This window comes from Rhineura floridana, chromosome 18 (genome assembly GCF_030035675.1).
Source record: "Rhineura floridana isolate rRhiFlo1 chromosome 18, rRhiFlo1.hap2, whole genome shotgun sequence".
Classification (NCBI taxonomy): domain Eukaryota; kingdom Metazoa; phylum Chordata; class Lepidosauria; order Squamata; family Rhineuridae; genus Rhineura; species Rhineura floridana.
The window spans coordinates 29,775,351-29,790,377 of record NC_084497.1 but is presented as its reverse complement, the minus strand read 5'-3'; the positions used below and the strand labels follow the sequence as shown (position 1 = coordinate 29,790,377).

The following is a 15,027-nucleotide window of genomic DNA, read 5'->3' as shown; positions in this document are numbered from 1 at the left end:
GAACCACGAGGACTGGAATCTTAGCGGAAAGACCAAACCTCAGTTAGAGATCACCTGCTTTGCATGCAGAAGCTCCCAGGTTCGATCCCTGGCAGCGTCACCAGGTAGGGCTGGGAAAGACACCCTGTCTGAAAACCTGGAGAGCTGCTGCCAGTCAGGGTTGACAATCCTAGGCTAGATGGACCAAGAGTCTGACTTGGGACAAAGAAGCTTCTTATTTAAATCAGTCCTTTATTCAGAACTAAGAGGACTACAAGCTTGCTTTATTGTTAAGGAAAGGGACATAGTTCAGAGGCAGAGCAGCTGCTTTGCACGCAGAAATGTCTGACCCAGAACAACGCAGCTTCCTATGCCTTACTGGGGAAATCTAGCTGCCCTCTGTTGGGAACAGAACGCTGGGGTAGAGGGGCCTACATCAGTATGATCCAGCATGACTATTCTTCGGAGCAGTTGATGAGACAACCCCACCCCCTGGCCACAACACACAAAAGCATTCACCTCCCAGCAGTTACAGCAACCACTTCAAAACGCCACCCCCCTCCATCTTGCCCACCCTCCCCCACATGCCCTTCTGGCTCCCCATTGCACTCACTGCAGCCAATCTCGTCCGAGCGATCCTCACAATCCGCCTCGTCATCGCACTGGTAGCTTGCTGGGATGCAAGTGCGGCTAGACACGCAGATGAACTGGTCGGGGGCACACGTGTCCCCGGGGCCCTTTGTGGCTGTGGAGTGGTGGGTGAGGAGGGAAGAGGAGCATTAGTGGGCATCTGACATGGAAAAACGGGGCATGCCCAGCCCTAATGGCCTACCCGCAGCCCATCCAGAAAAGGATTCCAACTTTTGCTTGCATAGACCAGCCTTCCCCAACGTGGTGCCCTTCAGCTGTTTTGGACTACAGCTCCCATCAGCCTCAGCTAAGGCTGGCATAAACCAGCCAGACCCTTCCAAATCTGAACAGCCACAGGTGCCAGACGAGAGCAGGTGCCGGGTCTCATACAGATCTTCCAGGTGCCTGTAGAGCAGTGGTCTCTCTCGGTTCCCATTCTCAGCTATGACAGAGGTGTAAGGGCCTTTTCAGTGGTAGCACCCAAACTATGGAATGCTTTGCCCCGTGAAGCTCATCTGAACCCCTCCCCATTGCTGAGTTTCACCGGATTATGAAAACTTCTTTATTCCTGCAGACTCTTCCTGCAACTGGGAAGGTAATTTCCTCTCTGATGTCTTTATCTGCTGAGCCCGTCTTGGTTTGATCATTTTTGTTGTTTTTAATGGAATATTCTTGTACTTTATAATGGGCTGGATCCAATGCTATAGTCTTACTCAGAGTAGACCCACTGAACTGAGTGAACGTGACAAACTTAGCTTCATTCATTCCAATGGGTCTACTCTGAGCAGGACTTAGCTGGCTAGAACCCAACAGGTTTTGGCTTTTGTAAACTACCCTGAGGGAAAACTCAGCAGTGCTCCGAAATGCTTACGGCAATTCAGCTCGTCCGAACCATCCGTACAATCGTTGTCGCCATCACACCGCCAGAGTTTGAGGGCGCAGTGCCCGTTCCGGCACTTGAACTCATTGGGCTCACAGGGGCTGGGGGTGCCTGTCCGGGAAAGCGAGAGAGGATTAACAAGCTGGCACTGCTTGCAGGATCTCCCCTCTTTCCACAGGCCCTCCTTTGCCCCATGGAATGGCAATCCTGACCAAAGGGATAGCTGAGCTAGTCCCTAGCTGCCCACCAGGCTGACGCTGAATCTCTCCACTGATAAGCTGCGGCTCAGAGCACCTGCTTTGCATGCAGAAGGTTCCAGGTTCGATCCCCAGCGTCTCCAGGTAGGGCTGGGAATGCCCCCTGCTTGAAAACCTGGATCACTGCTGCCAGTCAGCACTGACAATACTAAACTAGATGGCTCCAAGGTCTGATTCACTATAGTGAACGATCTTCGCTCAGCAGTACAGAGTATGATTTGCTTGCAGAAGGTCCCAGGTAGGGATGGGCAGGTCCCCTCCCTGAAACCCTGGAGAGGCACTGCCAGTCAGTGTAGGCAATACTGAACCAGATGGACCAGTGGCCTGACTCAGCTGAAGGCTGCTTCCTAAGCTGCTGCAGCCTCCGCAACAGGGACTCACCGCAGTTGAGCTCGTCACTTCCATCGTGGCAATCCCTCTCACCGTCGCAGATGTAGTCCCGAGGAATGCACTGCTTGTTGGAGCAGACGGCCTCATCCCTCCGGCACGGGCGCAGCTCCGGGGACAGCGAAGGCTTGATGGAGACGACCCGAGGAGGAGATGTGACCGGGACTCGGCGGGTGGTCACCGGTGGCGTGGTGGCGGGGATCCGGGTGGTGCCTGGCCGTGCAGAGGTGACTGGTGGCCGAGGAGTTGTAATATCTTCAGAAGGGGAGAACAGGAAGTGTCAGGGGGAACCAGGCCTAGTGGTGGAGGATGGTCAGAGAGCAGGAGAGCCTCCAATGGGGGGTTCCCAGTGGGCTCCAGCCCCCTTACCTCTGATGCCCCAAACCACCCGTAAGCCCAGGCCCACGCAGACAAACCCCTGACCACCAGGCCTTATAAAAACCCCAACTTCAGCGCTTGTGCCTCACCTCAGCAGTTCACCACTGGGGAAGGGGTGCTGCCTCCCCGCCCCTCCTCCCTTTCCCAGAACGACTGCCTTCTATTGCGAGTCTCATCAGCACCGGGCCCTTAATATGACACCAGAGCCTGGCAGCCAGACCAAGCCAGTGTGGCATCCTATTCTCACATTAATTTCCATGGCTCTACCCACAGCCTGTCGAAATTACTGGGCCAAAGTTAGTTGTGCCTATTGACTTCAACGGGTCTGCTCTAAGGAGGGCCGGCTTGGGATACCACCCTCCAAAACCAGGTTTCAAAAGAGGGGCAGCGTCAGCTTCCACCAGGGCCTGCCCCTCCCTCCTGCCCCTCACCGCAGCCATCCTCGTCGGAGGCGTCCCCGCAGTCGGGGTGTCCGTCGCAGTGGCCCTCCAGGTGGATGCATTCTCCGCTGTCACAGGCAAACTCCTCTTCAGCACACTCGGGGGGAGTTGGCTCAGCTGTGGGGTGAGGCAGGGGGAAAGAAAAGAGGGTGAACCCCACACTCTGGGGGAAGAAAGCAGGGGGAGAGATGCTGGCCACTTGTGAATTCTCTGCTCCTTGCACCCCTTGCACCACCCTCACCCCGACCCCCCCCCTTCCAGCCACATTCATGCTCACCGCAGTCCAGCTCGTCTGATATGTCACGGCAATCTGGTCGCCGGTCACAAAGGAACTCCCTGGTGATGCATTCCCCGCTACGGCACTTGAACTCCTCGGCGGTGCAGGCACGCACAACTGGGGTGACTGAAAGCAGATGTGGGGATCAGGGCCACTACACGGAGTGAGGCATGAAGCGTGTGTGAGTGGTCGCATCCACACCTTGCATTTAAAGCGCGAAGGTACCGCTTTTATAAACAGCCCTGACTTCTCTCCAGAGCATCCTGGGAACTGTAGTTTGCTAAGAGTTGTCAGGAGACCCCCTATTCCTCTTACAGTCCCACAGTTCCCAGAGTGGCTTAACAGTCAACCCCTCTTCCCAGGGAAGTCGGGGAACTGGAGTTCTGCGAGGGGAACAGGGGTCTCCCAAAAATTCCTCTCAGCAAACTACAGTTCCCAGGGTTCTTTGTGGGGGAAGCCATGACTGTTTAAAGCGGAGTTGTAGAGCTTTAAATGTAAGGCGTGATGTGGCTTCATTGTGTGTGGGGGGAAGCTGGCTCGACTCTTGAGCCCTCCCCACATGGAGATGAGCAACGTCACAGCAACGCTGCAATAATCCAGCTCAGAATACAAATTTAGCACACTTGCAAACCACACCATGCTGTTGCCACCACCCCTTTGATAGGTCTCTTGTGGCTCTGAATGCAGTCCTCCCCCTCTGTCCCCCCAAGCTCATTTAAACGGTTGCAGGGGTCACATGATGATGGTGGGGAAAGCAATCTCTTCCCCTCTCTCCTGCCTCCCTCCCCCTCCATTCCTCCTGGCTGCCACCACACCAGCTGGGTAAGAGTTGATGTGGCGGAATTCATACCCTGTCAGGGGGCCTGAAGATATCACCAGAAGCCCAAGGCTGTCCAGACTGGGCTTGGAATTGACAGGAGTTCCTCCCCCCACCCACATTTGGTGCTTTTGTTCAATGGTTTATTTTGCTGAGCTAATTTCTGAGCTGGTCTGTGGCTGGAGTTGCGCGCCCACCCTTGATGGAGACAGCCGTTCTTACACCCTTCACCCCAGCCATCAGGGGCTGCTCCTCAGGTCTGAGGTATGGCTAGGACTGAACCCCGACAACCCCATTCACTGATCTCTTGGGGTCCAGTGGGGCATGGCACATTGCAAGGAACAGAGGAGGCTGCCTTATCCCGAGTCCATCTAGCTAGTATTGTCTACACTGACCGACAGCAGCTCTCCAGGATTTCAGGCAGGGGGTCCTTCCCACTGCTACGTGGAGATGCTGCTGGAGTCTGAACCCTGGGCCTTCTGCATGTAAAGCAGGTGCTCTGCCACTGAGCAAGGACCCTTCCCTCAAAGGAGCTCTTGCCTTGTGACAGGGGCCCTCTCTTGGACAACGGACAACTGCAAGCAAGTGGTATATAAGTTGTCACCATAAATAAAAGAAGTACCCTCATGCTCTGCCCAACCGTGGTGGTGAAGATTCGCCACGCTGCGAATGAGCACCAGCCCCACAGCCGAGCAACTCTGCCTCCTTCTGTGCCTTGCTCCCCTCTGCTAGCACACTCCCCTCCCATGCTGGGAAGCAGAACCCCGTCAGGCTTTGTTAGGGGCCAGGCACGCTCCAAAACCCACAGCACACGGTTAGGGGGCTGCAAGCACGGGCCAAGAGGTCAGGCTTCCGCCACACAGGCGTTCAGCTGAGCTGCCTTTAGGCTTGGGGACGCTCAAGGCAATTCTTGCACCCTCATAACGGGCTGCATCCGCTAGCCCAGTTAGCCACGTCCAATAACTTCAATGGGCCTACTCTGAGTAGGACTAGCCTTGGATGTAACCCAACGTCTTGGCTTTCGGTTCTTGATTGGGAAAAAAACATGAAAACACTTGGGCTTAACGGGCAAAAGATCAGAACCTCCCAGGTGGAGGGATGGGGGGGGGTTGGCTCGTCTGCAAGGCAGCACGAGCAGTCACCAGGCAAAGGGTCCCTCCAGGCAGGCAGAAGCGGCCCACACAGTTGTGCAGCAACTGTGAGCTACCTCTGGCTTCTCCCTCTAGACCCACCTGCTGTTGCCAACAGTCCCCAAATCTGGTGGAGGGAGAAGCCTCGTCTCCCCTGGCCTTGGGCCAATGGCATGTGTCTGTCAAGCCCTGGGCCTTGGCCATTGGGGGGTATCACCCGTCAACGCTCTCCAGCTGCCGACCCAGAAGATTCTTGGCTTGGCCCTTGTTCTGCCGGCTCAGTGGCAACAGCACTTGGCAGGAACCTAGGAAAGGGCCTTATCCCGAGTCAGACCATTGGTACACTGAGCTCAGTATTGTCTACACTGACTGGCAGCAGCTCTCCAAGGTTTCGGACAGGGAGCCTTTCCCAGCCCTATCTGGAGATGCTGCTCGGGATTGAACCGGGACCTTCTGCATGCAAAGGAGGGGCTCTGCCGCTTCCCCAAACACGCCACGCTGCCACAAGCCAGGCTCGGCACACCGCACACCCGCAGGAGTAGCAGGAAGCAGCGCGCTGACAGCAGGCCCCAGTTGTGCATGGTGCAGCTCAGCTGGGACAAGAGGTTCCCGTTCCACTTGGCACGATCCAGGGAGGGACTCAGAACAGCGACCGCTGGAGCAAAAGTCTCTGACACACTCACACCCGGCACAAGGCAAGCAGATCAGTGCAAGGTGACCCGGAGGCTCCCCTCTTGCGAAGGGCTGTGAAACGGGGAAGACGGAAGGCAGTCGATACTGGTCTGCTGCGTGCGTGTGCGGGGGGTGTGGACACAAGAAAACATATGCAAGGTTCAGAGACATCTTCCTCCTGACGCTGGGATCCAGGGTTGGCCATTGCGCCTGACTGGCAGGCCTGTTTTCACAAACAGCCAATCCAACAGACGGGATCTGCTTCACCGCAATGGATGGCGTTGAAAGGGGGGGCTGGACAAAGTCATGGAAGAGGTTAAGGGTATTGGGGGCTACCAGCCACAATGGCTATGTTCTCCCTCCACTATCGGAGGCGGACTGACTCTGAATACCAGTAGGTGGAGATCACAAGTGGGGAGCGTTGCTGTTCGCTCAAGCCCCGTGTCCCATCGGGGCATCTCTTTGGCAACTCTGAGCACAGGATGCTGGACTAGTTGGGCTTCTGGTCTGAACCAGCAGGGGTCTTTTTTATGCTCTTATTAGCCATGCTAGTTAAGAACAAAACCTCCATGTACAGGAACAGTCTACATGTGAACATCAGGGGCCAGGGACAACCAAGAGGGGGAAGGCTGTTGCCTTGAAGCCCTGCTGATGACCTTCCTGGTGCAGCCTTCCCCAACCTGGCACCCTCTAGAGACTGTTGGACTCCAACTCCCTGACCACTGGCCACGTTGGCTGCAGGGAGTCATAGTTCAAAAACATCTGGTATGGGAAGGCTGCCTGAGGTCGCGAGTTTGGCAACTGTGGGAAACCTGCTGCTGCTGTGCGAGGTGGTTTCTCCTGACAGTCTTAACTCAGGAAGAGGGGTGGGGAGGGGTGGGGTAGGGGTGCGTGTGTGTAAGGGGGAGATGCTGCAGAGGGTTGCTCTGAAACCTCCCTATTATAAATCTGTAAGATCAAGCTGTCCAGAACTCACAGATGGTGAAACTTGAGCCCTGGAGCAAGAACCAGCTCTGCTCTTTTCTTCTGGCTTGGATTCCAAGGAGCTGTTGTGGAGTGGAGCCAGGGAGTGTGTGCGTGCGTGCGTGCGTGTTAGACAGATCCAGCTTCCCTGGACTTGAGCAAGAGGTAAAGGCTCCCCGCCCCACACCCCTCTCCTCCCCTCTTTCTCTATCCAGGCTGCCAGCCAGGAGCCTCCAGGTCTCCTTGCACCTGTCTGACACCACACTCACCTGGTGACTCCATTGCAATGGGGGGAGGTGGAGTTTGGGCTGAAAGCAAACAGAGAGTTAATGGGGGGGAACTCCCATTCCCACAATAAACTCCCCCCCTTATCTAACACACACACACACGCTCCAGTCTGGTTTACCTGCTCCCAAGCGCCGGAACTGGAATCCCCACGTGGAGGTGACGTAGGAGGCGATGGAGCCGCTCTCGATGACTGAGAAAAGCACCTCACGGATCTGATTTTCGTCCAGGTTCCCCTCAGAGCCCACGTCCAGCTCCACAAAGATGTAGTCGTCGATCTCCCTGCAGGGCGGAAGTGGAGGAAATGGCGGCAAACGCTGGGAAAAGGAGGGGTCCCACCCCAAACCCTCTTTTCTGGTGATGACATTGTTGGACTCCTAAAACATCTCAATTTTTAGTTTAGTTTTAAATTTTTTTTAGCAAGCTACCAGATCTCATTGTCACCACAAGAAAATGCAGGGGCAAGTTCTTCTAAAAGGAGGCAGAGTTGTGATGGAGACAGCTGGGGGCAGTAAAGGCAAGTGATGGTCTCACACAGGGATGGGGAACCTGCGGCCTTCCGGATGTTGCTGGACTCCCCACTCCATTCAGCCCTGGCAGCCAGATGGTCCCAGTGCAGAGGCAGTGATGGGATCCCCACCCGTTCTAAACATTGGAGCAGCTCTTGGGGGGGGTCTTGAGGTCTTTCTTCACCCCACCCCTACCCACTGCTTGCTCTCAGAATATCATACCACCGGGTCCAAGTTTCTATCTGCAATGCAAGTCCCTGTGGGGGTCAGATTCTGCCCTGTGGCAACCTGGAAACAACACCCAGACTCACTTGATGAAGACCACACTGACCACCTGCTCACCAGGGATCTTGTAGTATTCAGACTCCAGCTGGGGAGAGAAAGTGTGATCACAGAGGAGCCTTGGATAGCCCTCCATGGCAGCTAGAGGAGAGCCCCGCCCCTGGGCTGCCAGCCTCTGTGGGCCTCAAAGAGTTTTGCAGCGGCAACATTTTTGGGGGTGAAGGATGGGCCGTACTGCATCCAGAACGAAGATGGGCCACCAGACCTCCTGTTGTGCCGCAACGCAGCCTTCTTCAGCCTGGTCCCCTCCAGCTGTTTTGAACTACAACTCCCATCAGCCCCAGCCAGCATGGTTATATGATCAGCTGGGGCTGCTGGGAGTTGTAGTCTAAAACAGCTGGAGAGCAGCAAGTTGTTGTAAAGGGCGGCTTGTGGCTCATTTTAAAGTTTACTTATTTATCTACGTGCAATATTTCTAAACAATCTTTTAAGATAACACAAACGGATAAAATGACAAAACAGGTTTGATTACAACATTGTCAAACAATGCATTTAACGTTATACAGAGCAGTGAGTCTCTCCACACATCACCAAACATGACGTGTTTTCATTAAGGCTGCATACACACCATACATTGAAAGCACATTATTTCCCCCCCCAAAAAACCCTGGGAACTGTAGTTCACCCTTCACAGAGCTACAATTCCCAACACCCTTAACAAACTACAGTTCCCCCAGATTCTTTGGGGGAAGGCATGCGCTTTAAATATATGGTAGGGGTGCAGCCCAACTCTACAAAAGAAGATCTGCTAAGAACAGAGATGGGAATTCTCAGGGGAGCACATCCTATGGGATCACTACCGAAAAGGCCCTGTTTGCGTGGCAGATGACATTCTTAACTCCACGGAGGACGGAACAAGGAGTGGGGACTTTCCGGCAGATGTTAAGACACTGGGGGCAATGGCATGCTTATTTTCATCTTCGGGCTGCCAAACGTACAGGGCTTTAGAAGTTCAGAGAAGGGTAGCAATGTCCCAAGGGGACTCACCGTGTCCACCACAGCTTTGGAGATGTCCTGGAACTCCTCTGAGTTGACATCGTCTAGATGCGAGCTGTAGTCAATGGACTTTGTGAAATTCACCAGGGCCCGGAAATAGACTGGAGGGAAGATAGTGGAGGAGGAACAGGAGGAGGGAGGTCAGTGCAATTAATGAATTAATCTGGCATAATTCATTCATTCAGTTAATTAATCCAGCACAAGACTTTCCCCTTCCCCCTGCCTCGCCCCTCGGTTGCTCAGTCACGACTGCAGTTACTAACGACAATCCCTACCTAAGCATGCGTTGGGATACGGGCTACCCAACTGTGAAGGCCGTCAGGTGGCGACAGAGAAAGCGAGTGGGCACCCTCCGACACTGACTGCTCACTCAGGCCGGACACCCGTGAACGCCTTCCTGCACATGCAAAATGGAAGCCGCGGACACTGCAGGGGTGTGTGTGCCAAGAAGGATTTCAAAGCACTAACCGCAGCACATTGCTTGGATGCGAGTGTGTGTGTGTGTGTGTGTATGTCTCAAACAAAAGGACCCAACTATGCCACTGAGCTCCCCCCACCCCGAAACGGAGGATGCCAAGCGATAGCTTTAACGAGACATTCTTCTGACCTCCCACACACGCTCACAAACCCTTTCTAGATAGGGAGAGGAGGGAAGATTAAAGCCCCTCCCTCAGAGAGGAATGCAGATCCCAGGCTCCGGCCGAGAACCTCTCCTTCCCGAAGGGGGGGGGAGCAGGGAGGAGAAGAGACAGAAGGCGCTGGATTTTTGTCTCCTCACCCCCAGATTTCACATAGGCTGCCTGCCAGAATCACTGGCCGGTGGGGGCTCCAGGCCCCAGCTGCAAAGCTGGCCAAGCAACAAGGGGGGGGCGGTCAATGTTTGCATTGCTGCAGGTGCCTCCTCAGCTGGAGGGAGCCCAAATCCATGCCTGCAGCGGACTGGCCCAGCCCTCCATGGAGTGGAATTGGAAGGAGAGGCAGCTTTGCTCGGGAAGAACAGCAGCCTCGCCCCAGGCTGGGTGCCGTTCGTCTTCGCTGTGTGGACGCCTTTGGCAATTTAAGTCTGCACTTCTTACAATGAAAAAAAAAAGTATTCCCCGATTCTTCTTGTGGCTGGCCACACAGCAGCCCTGCGAGGTAAGACAGCTTCATATGGCCTCTCTCCCACCCATCGCACAGATCAGACAGCAGAGAGCGAGGGACTTGACCAAAGCGAGACAGCAACTCCGAGACAGAGCACAACGTGAGCTAGTAGCCACTGGTAGCTTCATCCTCCCTAACCACCATCTTGGGGTTAATTTGGGCAAGACTGGCTGCAGAAGCATCACGGGGCAAATCCTCCCCTCCTCCTCCTCCTCCTCTCCCAGGAAAGGATGCCAGGGCGCTTGCCCCTCTCCAACGCAGCCTGTTCACACAGGGGGGCCTGTTGTCTGACCCACACAAAGGCCCCATTCACAGGCCCCATAGCCTGCCATGCCCCTGTGATCTGGCAGCGCTGCCCAGGGCCCCACCCGCCTGCAAAGTCATCCCCAAAGAATGTGCCATACCCCTGTGATCAAACAGCACTTTCTAATACCCAAACCTTTGGGGTGGGGGACATTTTGGTGGGGGGGAGATGAGGAGGGGCCGTTCTCTCACCCTGAAGCCTGCCCTACCCCCCAGTCTCCCTCTCTGCCTGCCATGACCACGTGCAAATCCTTCACACCAGGCTCTGTGGGGAGGTGAACAGGAGTGGGCTCCCACTGTCAGCGTTCATCCAGGGGATTAATCTATCCTCTCGAACCTTTTCGTGCCAGAAGTCAAACTGTGGTATGTGGGAAGGAATGGTCAAGCAAAGGGCTTCCTCGGATCGCGTGCAGAGTGCCACTTCCTTTCTGCTGGGCCAGCTGCAACACAGCTGAGGCAAGGGAGAAGGCGAGCAGGCAGGAGAGCCAGAAGCTTTCCGTTGCGGTGGGGGCCGGGTTTGGTGAGTCCACCCGAGCCCATGGCAGGGCAGGCTCGCTCTGCCGTCTCCCGTGAGCTCCGTCAAGGCTGACCCTGCCCCAGTTCTGCCCGCCTGGGGATGAGGCTGGGAGAGGGCCCAGAGCACATCTGGGGAGCCAGATGTGGGCTTGGGAGGGAAGACGGACTCAGCCACAAGGCCTGGAAAGAGTCCGCCGTGATGCAACACAGACACGCACACAGTCCAGCCAAAGCAGTCTCAGGGGGTGGGGAGGTTGGCAAGATGGGGCCCTTGCAGACTGGGGGAGAGGGACTGAAAGGGGGAGAGGCTAGCAATAAGCGATTGGCAGTTAGTAGCCCCAATGGCTATGTTCCACCTCCATAATCAGCCTGCCTCTGAATGCCAGTTGCCGGGAATCCTAAGCGGGGAGAGTGTTGCTGTTGCCCTCAGGTCCCTTTGGGGCTTCCCTTTGGGGTCTCTGGTTGGCCACGGGGAGGACAGGAGGCCGGACTGGATGGGGCACTGACCTGACCCAGCCCCAGAGCTCTTCTTCTGCTCTCATGTAGGCTGGCAAAGCAAGCAGGGCAAGGATGACGGAGCCAGAGCTGGCCAGAAAACCAGGGAGATTTATTTGCCTGCATGGCAAGGAGGAACGGCCGGGCTCAGCACCCCCCAATCCCCACCCTGTGTCACTCCGTCCCGCAGTTGCTCCAGCCATAAAAATCGGCACTGCCACTTTGGCTCCTTTTAAGGCGCCCTCGCTCCCTCTCGCTCGCTCCCTCCCTCGCCAGGGCCTGGGGAAATCACTTTGAGCCGCACAGCAGAACAATGAGACACACACACACACAGAGTAAGGAAGCCCCCGGGCTCCTTCCTGTTGGCTGAGTCAGCCTGCCTGGCCTGGCCCCTCTCTTGCACACAGGGCGGCCCACAGTGCTGCCGCAGTGGGGCAATGCAGGGTGTGTGGGGGTAATGACCATGCAGGTGTCCAGGGGTGCCCCTTGCCCTGGACGACAGGCTACTCAGTTCCAGCCACTCCTTAATTTCCCCGGAGAAGTCTCGGGCGCCCAACGGGTTCTGGGCTGGAATCGCATCCGACTGGAGATAGTTTGGAGAGGCTGCAAAGGAGGCCAAGACCAGCCCCAGCCTCCTCCCACTCACTGGCCCGCAGCATGCATGTCTACTCTTCACACTTGCACCACCCTTAGGAGCAGGCAGGCTCAAGGCCCTGGGAGCCTGGGCTGCCGGAAAAGACCCCGGAACCTCACCTTCATTTCCAACGCAGCAGGTGGTAGCCTGCCAGCCATGTTTCCCTGAAGCAAAGAGCCAGCCTGGAAGGTGCCATTTACATAGGAACAGAGGAAGCCGCCTTATACTGAGTCAGACCTTTGGGGTCCATCTAGGCCAGTATTGTCTACACTGACTGGCAGCAGCTCTCCAGGGTTTCAGACGGGACATTCCCAGCCCTACCTGGAGACGCTGCCGGAGAATGAGCCTGGGACCTTCTGCCTGCAAGGCAGGGGCTCTGCCACTGAGCTACAGCCCCTCCCTTAAAATATAGGAACTTATTCTAAGTCAGATCCCTGGTCCATCTAGCTCAGTATTGTCTACATTGACTGGCAGCAGCTCTCCAGGTTTTTCCCAGCCCTACGTGAAGACACTGCTGGGGACTGAAGTCTCTGGCTTTCCTCACATGGAGCCCACAATGCCTGGCAAGGGGGGGGCTGACCACTTACTGAGCAGAGAGTCATCATCTGGTGTCTCGGAGACAGTCATGCTTGCAGGGGGAGGGAGCCCCACAGCAGGAGGAGGTGGAAGGTCTGCAGTGAAGAGAAGAATAAGGAAGGAAGGAAGGAAGGAAGGAAGGAAGGAAGGAAGGAAGGAAGGAAGGAAGGAAGGAAGGAAGGAAGGAAGGAAGGAAGGAAGGAAGGGAAGAGACAAATTTGGAAGGAAGGATGGGAAGATGGGGAGACAGAGTTATTCAGAGTTGTGGTGTCCAACCATGAGCATAAGGAAGGATGGAAAATGTGCTTATTGAGATTGTTGGGTTATTGAAATAGAAGGAAGGAGAAAAATTTGGAAGGAAGGGCGGAAGGACAGGGGCCAAATGGAGAAAGATCCCAGGGGGATTCTGGGCACGCTACTATCCTACCCGCCTACTACCTTCAGCTATAAGCGCCCCCCAAAAGCTCCCTCTCACAGCCCCTGCTCCACATCTGCATGGCCTCCACTGCCCCCCTTGGCCAGCCAGGAGAGCTGGTTGCCCCATGGCCGGTTGTCTTGTTGCCCCCCGGGACTGATGCTCTCCTCCCCAATGAGGCTTGCTTCCAAGAGCGCCCACCCGACCGCGCACACTCCCCAGCCCCTCCAGAAATGGGGGACGAGGCCAGAAACAGCGGAAGCAGGGGCCAGGAGGGAGGCAGAGGGGGTCTGTCATTTTAGGCTAAGAATGAGCACAGTTCAGTAGCCCACAAGTTGTGTGCCTGGAACACAAAAACAGGCAACTTTGAATCCACTTGTCGGCCAGAACTGGGCTGATCTTAAAGCAGGCCAGGCTTGCAGGGAATGCCTGAGGGAGACACTTGAGGCCCACAACGTGCCCCAAAGACCTGACCCTGGCGGCGGGGAGGGGGCAACGTCTTGTGCATTTGGAGGAAGGCCTGTGTGGAGGCCAATCTCACCTACCCACACACGTTCTGCCATTGTTATTTAATAAAACAAGGTAGGGATGATTACAGACCTCCCCACCAGTCTTGTCAGGCTCCCTTGGCACACAGATAAGGGGAAAAATCCACCTCCGTCCTGAAGCCCAAACTCCAAGGGACTTGCCCCATGGAACCTGCCGCTCCTTGGCATGTCTTGTGGCCGCAGGGACGGTCTGGGGCTTCCCCAACCCAAATGTCAGAATAAGGGACGACAGGCGGGGAAATGCTTAAAATAAAGTGTGTGTGCGCCCACGCCCAGACATTCTGGAACAGGCTGAGGCAGTGCAGGGTTGTTGCACCAACATGACCTCAGCCCCCTTCTGCATCTGGGCCCAGATCTCCCCGCCCCCTTTTTAGACAAGTTTGGGAACCTTTTTGGCTCTACAGGCTAGATCCTTATCAGGATCAGCTTCGCTGGCCAAATCTGAGAGCTGTCACTCACCTGGCATCACAAGGGCATCAGGTGCAAGGTGCTTTGAAGTCTGGGCTTCAAAGCACCTCACAAGGCACTACTAAATCGAAGGCTTCCCCCTCCATTTTAGCAGGGGTTTAGGACAGGGTTTGTGCGGAATCCTGCCAAATTGAGCAGGATTTAGGCCCCGCTGATCAGAGGGGGTTAAATTCTGCTCCTTTTGGCTGTACACCCCTACTCCCTGCAAGATTTTACCCCTCCCACTCATTAGCCAGTGCAGGATTCTCCCAGCCTTATTTGAAGATGCCATTGGGGATTGAACCTGGGACCTTCTGCATGCAAAGCAGGTGTTCTGCCTCTGAGTTATGCCCCCTCCCTTAAAAACAATACTCTCCAGGCTCTTTCAGACTTTGGGCAACAGAAACCATCTCAGCAGCCTCACTTGTGAGCAGAGGTGACCCTGCACTCCTTATGCCAACCTAAGGTGGAAGGCAGAATCTGGCCTCTTAAGTATTCCCTGTTAGTTGGCCTTGAGGAGCAGAGAAGGGCAGGGGCTGCTACTTCCCTCCTGACATGGAAGCTGGAAATAACCCCAGACACATATGTTGGGAGAATCTTCCAAAACGGCTGCATGGGGCTTTTCATCCCAGCACAATGGGGCAGTCCTTCTCTTTGGCCTCACTGACGTGGGCGGACAGACAGAGGCCTCCGTCCCTTCCAAAAACTCTCCCCCACAGACTGCTTGCCTGGTCATGTTGAGATCATGACGGAGCAGGTGGAGACTTGTCTGGCTGGCGGTTCTGCAAAACTCCCCGGGGGCCTCTCTCCTGCCCACAGTTCAGAGCAAGATCTGGAACCAACTAGCCTCAGTGGCACGATCCAGACATACCACAAGCCAGCACAGACCAGGCACCCCAAAGGAAGCTCAGAAGGAAGGTCTGGTGCAGAGAGACATCGGGAGATGCAATTTGACCAGTATTCTTCACTCCAGGAGCAGCCAAGCTGCATGGCAGCCGCTCTCCAGGG

General features: G+C 55.5%; 1 protein-coding gene across 17 annotated transcripts in view; it reads right to left on the bottom strand.

Annotated features, from left to right (window-relative positions):
- Positions 1 to 15,027, bottom strand: part of HSPG2 (heparan sulfate proteoglycan 2) — a 118,007-nt gene that overhangs the window by 70,968 nt on the left and 32,012 nt on the right. For 12 of the 17 annotated variants that reach the window (XM_061601682.1, XM_061601687.1, XM_061601684.1 and 9 more), the window contains exons 4-13: positions 12,621 to 12,704; positions 8,934 to 9,043; positions 7,916 to 7,974; positions 7,217 to 7,377; positions 7,080 to 7,118; positions 3,229 to 3,354; positions 2,943 to 3,068; positions 2,128 to 2,388; positions 1,481 to 1,600; positions 593 to 724 (exon numbers count right to left, since the gene is read on the bottom strand). In XM_061601682.1, coding sequence (XP_061457666.1) covers positions 593 to 724; positions 1,481 to 1,600; positions 2,128 to 2,388; positions 2,943 to 3,068; positions 3,229 to 3,354; positions 7,080 to 7,118; positions 7,217 to 7,377; positions 7,916 to 7,974; positions 8,934 to 9,043; positions 12,621 to 12,704 — 1,218 coding nt within the window. The remainder of the gene's footprint in view (positions 1 to 592; positions 725 to 1,480; positions 1,601 to 2,127; positions 2,389 to 2,942; positions 3,069 to 3,228; positions 3,355 to 7,079; positions 7,119 to 7,216; positions 7,378 to 7,915; positions 7,975 to 8,933; positions 9,044 to 12,620; positions 12,705 to 15,027) is intronic. The other 5 variants (XM_061601685.1, XM_061601697.1, XM_061601700.1 and 2 more) reach the window with 2 other exon arrangements.